General features: G+C 51.6%; 1 protein-coding gene across 1 annotated transcript in view; it reads right to left on the reverse strand.

The window, feature by feature from the left end:
* Positions 1 to 3,033: 3,033 nt before the first annotated feature.
* Positions 3,034 to 3,516, reverse strand: part of LOC106899367 (outer dense fiber protein 3-like) — a 2,747-nt gene continuing 2,264 nt past the window's right edge. Inside the window, exon 6 of the mRNA XM_014961153.1 lies at positions 3,034 to 3,120. Coding sequence (XP_014816639.1) covers positions 3,034 to 3,120 — 87 coding nt within the window. The remainder of the gene's footprint in view (positions 3,121 to 3,516) is intronic.

Below are 3,516 nucleotides of genomic sequence, written 5' to 3' on the forward strand. Positions count from 1 at the left end.
TATCATGAGTAGCAAATAGTGAGAAACACCCTGCAAACCCCCTCGTGTGCCACCTCCCTAAATCCTCCCTCAAACCTCTCACCCACACCTCCAACCCCCAGCCCTGGATGCACCCTCATGTGAGCCCTCAGACGAGGCCTTGTGCGAATCCTCGTGCAAATACAAGTCTTGTCGTGCGCCACCATCTCCTTCCTTCCCTCCCCCCAGCCTCCCAAATCTCTCTCTCCCCACCCCCAGATCCCCTCAGCCTGTCAGGAACCCTTGTGTGAACCTTCATGCAAGTGCTCATGTCCCATTGTCTACCCCCTCCCCCCTGGAGTCGGGGGTCGTCCTGGGGGCGAGCCGAGGAAAACTGCTTCACCCACCGACCAGCGGGTGGGAGTCAAAGAAGATTCCAGAAGGGGAGGCCAACGAAGACAGGCCCATCCCTGGAGATCATTAGCATAGGCCAACCTTTGCTATGAATATGTATTAGCAGAAGAAATATAAACCCAAAACGGGACCTGCACGTGGTGCGTCTTGGTCGAGCAGAGACTGACGGCGCACTCAGCGCTGTTTGCTTGTCTTTCCTCGTTTAATAAATTGTAAACTTTAATTGGAATCCTGTTTGAGGCTACATCATTTATCACAGGACCAAGAGGGAAGTACCAGAAGGGACGGTGTCCCTACCTAATGCCTGAGGAAATGGCTCCTCTTCATCCTGCTTAGTGCTGCCCCACCACTGGGGCACCACTGCCCCACCACTCCTCCAGCTTCATGCTCTCCTACCAGGTACACTGAGTCCACAGGAACTCACAAACCCAGCGAGGGCTGAGGGAAGGACAATTTCCTGTTTCTGGAACAAGCTGATGTGCAAAAAATCCGCTCTATGGGAAGGTGACCCAGCAAAGGTGTTTCTGTTGCCATCTCCCCACCTCACACCCACACCACACGCTCTTGCCCGCGTGCCCGTGCCATGGTGGCCACCACAGGACTCCACGCAGGGGCCAAAGAGCAGAAGTGGAACCATTTTTAATAGCCACTACACACCCTTAGAAGCAGAGCCATCGCAGGCCAGCTAATCCTCAGTCACTAACTCCACAGGAGACAACGAGCCGTGGGGTGGCCATAGACCTACGGGCCCCAGATGGTCAGTGCCACCCCATCATTCCACCCTCATCATTCCAAAACCAACCCGGTTTCTTTTAGCTTATTACCTAATTTCAACAACACCAGCCCTCACAAAGGGCACCAAAGGCTGGAGAAGGTGCCCATTGTGAGAAACACCAACTCACATCTTAGAATTTAAAGAGGACAAAGTCACCGAAGCAAAGGTTAAAAAAATAATAATTTATTAATACGAAACAGCGCTGAATCGGGTGCACCAAAAATAGATGCACGATGATCTTTTATCTTTCAGGTATTTTATACCTTTATCCCGGCCGCTTGAGTTTCTGTCTCTCTTCTCATTGGCTGAGAAGTTGGAGCTCACATTCTTCCCGACCGCTTGACTTATTACAGGTTTATTTTGCACTTTTTTCCATATAGGGCACACATACACCTATTTTACGAAATCATCATCCCAAACACGCCTTTGATTAGTTGATTATGCTACACATTATTTCAGAGTCTTTGCTACTATCTATTTGGCAGATTTACCAGACTGGTTTCTTTGGCCTTATTGATACTCCCCTACCCTCTGGGCTTTTGTGTTGAAGGCCATGTTCCAGTTTGTTTCTCTTCACCTAGATAACGCTCTGCGAACAAGGATCCCTTGAAAGACCAAGGGCATTTTTGGGGATTAATTGGATACAATTTATTAGACTCTACTATTACTAAGGCTTCTTTGTTAGTATTATCACACTAATAATGATACATCAATAAGCTGAAGCAAAACTTAGCTTATTTCCCACACCGTGGAGGGAGCGGGGATGGCAGGTTGTGCAGACAGCAGGGGCAGGGGGGGGCTCAGGGGGAATGGTGGAGCTCCTGCTCCCACTGCAAGCTCTTTTTCACCTACACAGGGAGGTGCAAACAATAACCATCTGATCCCATCTGACCAGAAGTTAACCTAAGTTAGCATTCAGTTGCTAATGGTGAGTGACCTTATGTGCCTTCTGTTAGGAGCTAATGAGAGCATGGAGCCATCTCAATTAGCAAGACATTGAACAACTGGTGTGCAAAACCCCTGTGGTGGTTTGTCTGCATCATCTGAGCTCCTGGGGTGCTCCAGAACCAAGGATGGATGGTGGGGAGCCTCTTCTGAGGCTTCTTCTTTACCAGGGAGAGGGAAATTGCCACAGGTCACTGGGGAAGCGCTTGGTCTTCCTGCTGTGCTAAAAGTGGCGGAAATAGTAAGTGGGAAAAAATAGGGTACAGGCAGAGGGGAGACCTTCTCGGTCTCTCCAACTCCCTGAAAGGAGGGTGTAGCTGGGGGGGGAGTGGTCTCTTCTCCCAAGGGACAGGTGATGGGACAAGAGGAAAAGGCCTCAAGTTGCACAGGGGAGGTTTAGCATGGATATTAGGGAAATTTTTTACACTGAAAGGGTAATTAAGCCTTGGAATGGGCTGCCCAGGGAAGTGGTTGAGGCCCCATCCCTGGAGGGATTTAACAGGCAGGTTGCCATAGTGCTTAGAGACATGGTTTAGTGATGGGTTTTATCAGAGTTAGGTTGATGGTTGGACTGGATGCTCTTAAAGGTCCCTTCCAAGCCAGACAATTCTACAATTCTCATGGGCTGTGTGTGAGGGGAGAGCAGGAGGGAATGGAGAGTGCAGGGATCCTTCACACCAATGCCTTATGCAGAGAACAAACTTTATTTTTCTTAACTAACAAGTAACACTTGAGTAAACAGAACATTGAACAAGGCTGAAACACTAAATCTCTAACATGCACTGGTAGCAAAGATGAAGAACAGGGTCAGAAGGGGACAGCTTAGTCAAAGGAATGAGCTGCTGAGGGTGTGGGAACAGCAGGTCTTGGGGAAGCAGAAGGGAATCCTTCAGGTTTTTGCCTTGAGGGAGCAGCAGGAGGTGGTGAGTGGGGTTGGCTGCTCAGGGAGGCACAATCAGAGGAGTTGTATAGAGTGAGTGACGGAGCCCAAAGGTGGAAGCGGGTGCCTCGGGCTTGATCAGCGTCACCTGGAAGGGGAAGAGAGAACAAGCCCTCAGGAGGTGGCTGAGTGTGGCACCTGGCTCTCCAGAAGAGCTGCCCTGGGTGGGACACATCCCTCCAGGGTTTTTAGGTGGCTGTGCAAAGGCAAGCTCTTGTGTTTGCCACCAAAGGTGGCGAGATGCCCAGGCCACCCGGCAGGGCTGGCGCTGGCTGCAGGTCCGCAGCCCCTCTGGCTCCCGCCGGGCTTTGCTGGAAGCCCCCTGCCCTCCCAGCTGAGGGCATGAGCAAGGTCTGCTCTGGGGTCTGGGGTGTCCTCCTGAAGAGCCAGTGGGGTGTGAGCGCCCGCCATTCTGGAGCCGGGGAAGGACAGAGCGGGGGGGGAGGGGAGGCGTTGGGGCTGGTGGTGGGGGAGCAGAGGGGGG

The sequence above is a fragment of the Calidris pugnax genome, unplaced genomic scaffold (genome assembly GCF_001431845.1).
Source record: "Calidris pugnax isolate Ruff unplaced genomic scaffold, ASM143184v1 scaffold518, whole genome shotgun sequence".
Lineage (NCBI taxonomy): Eukaryota > Metazoa > Chordata > Aves > Charadriiformes > Scolopacidae > Calidris > Calidris pugnax.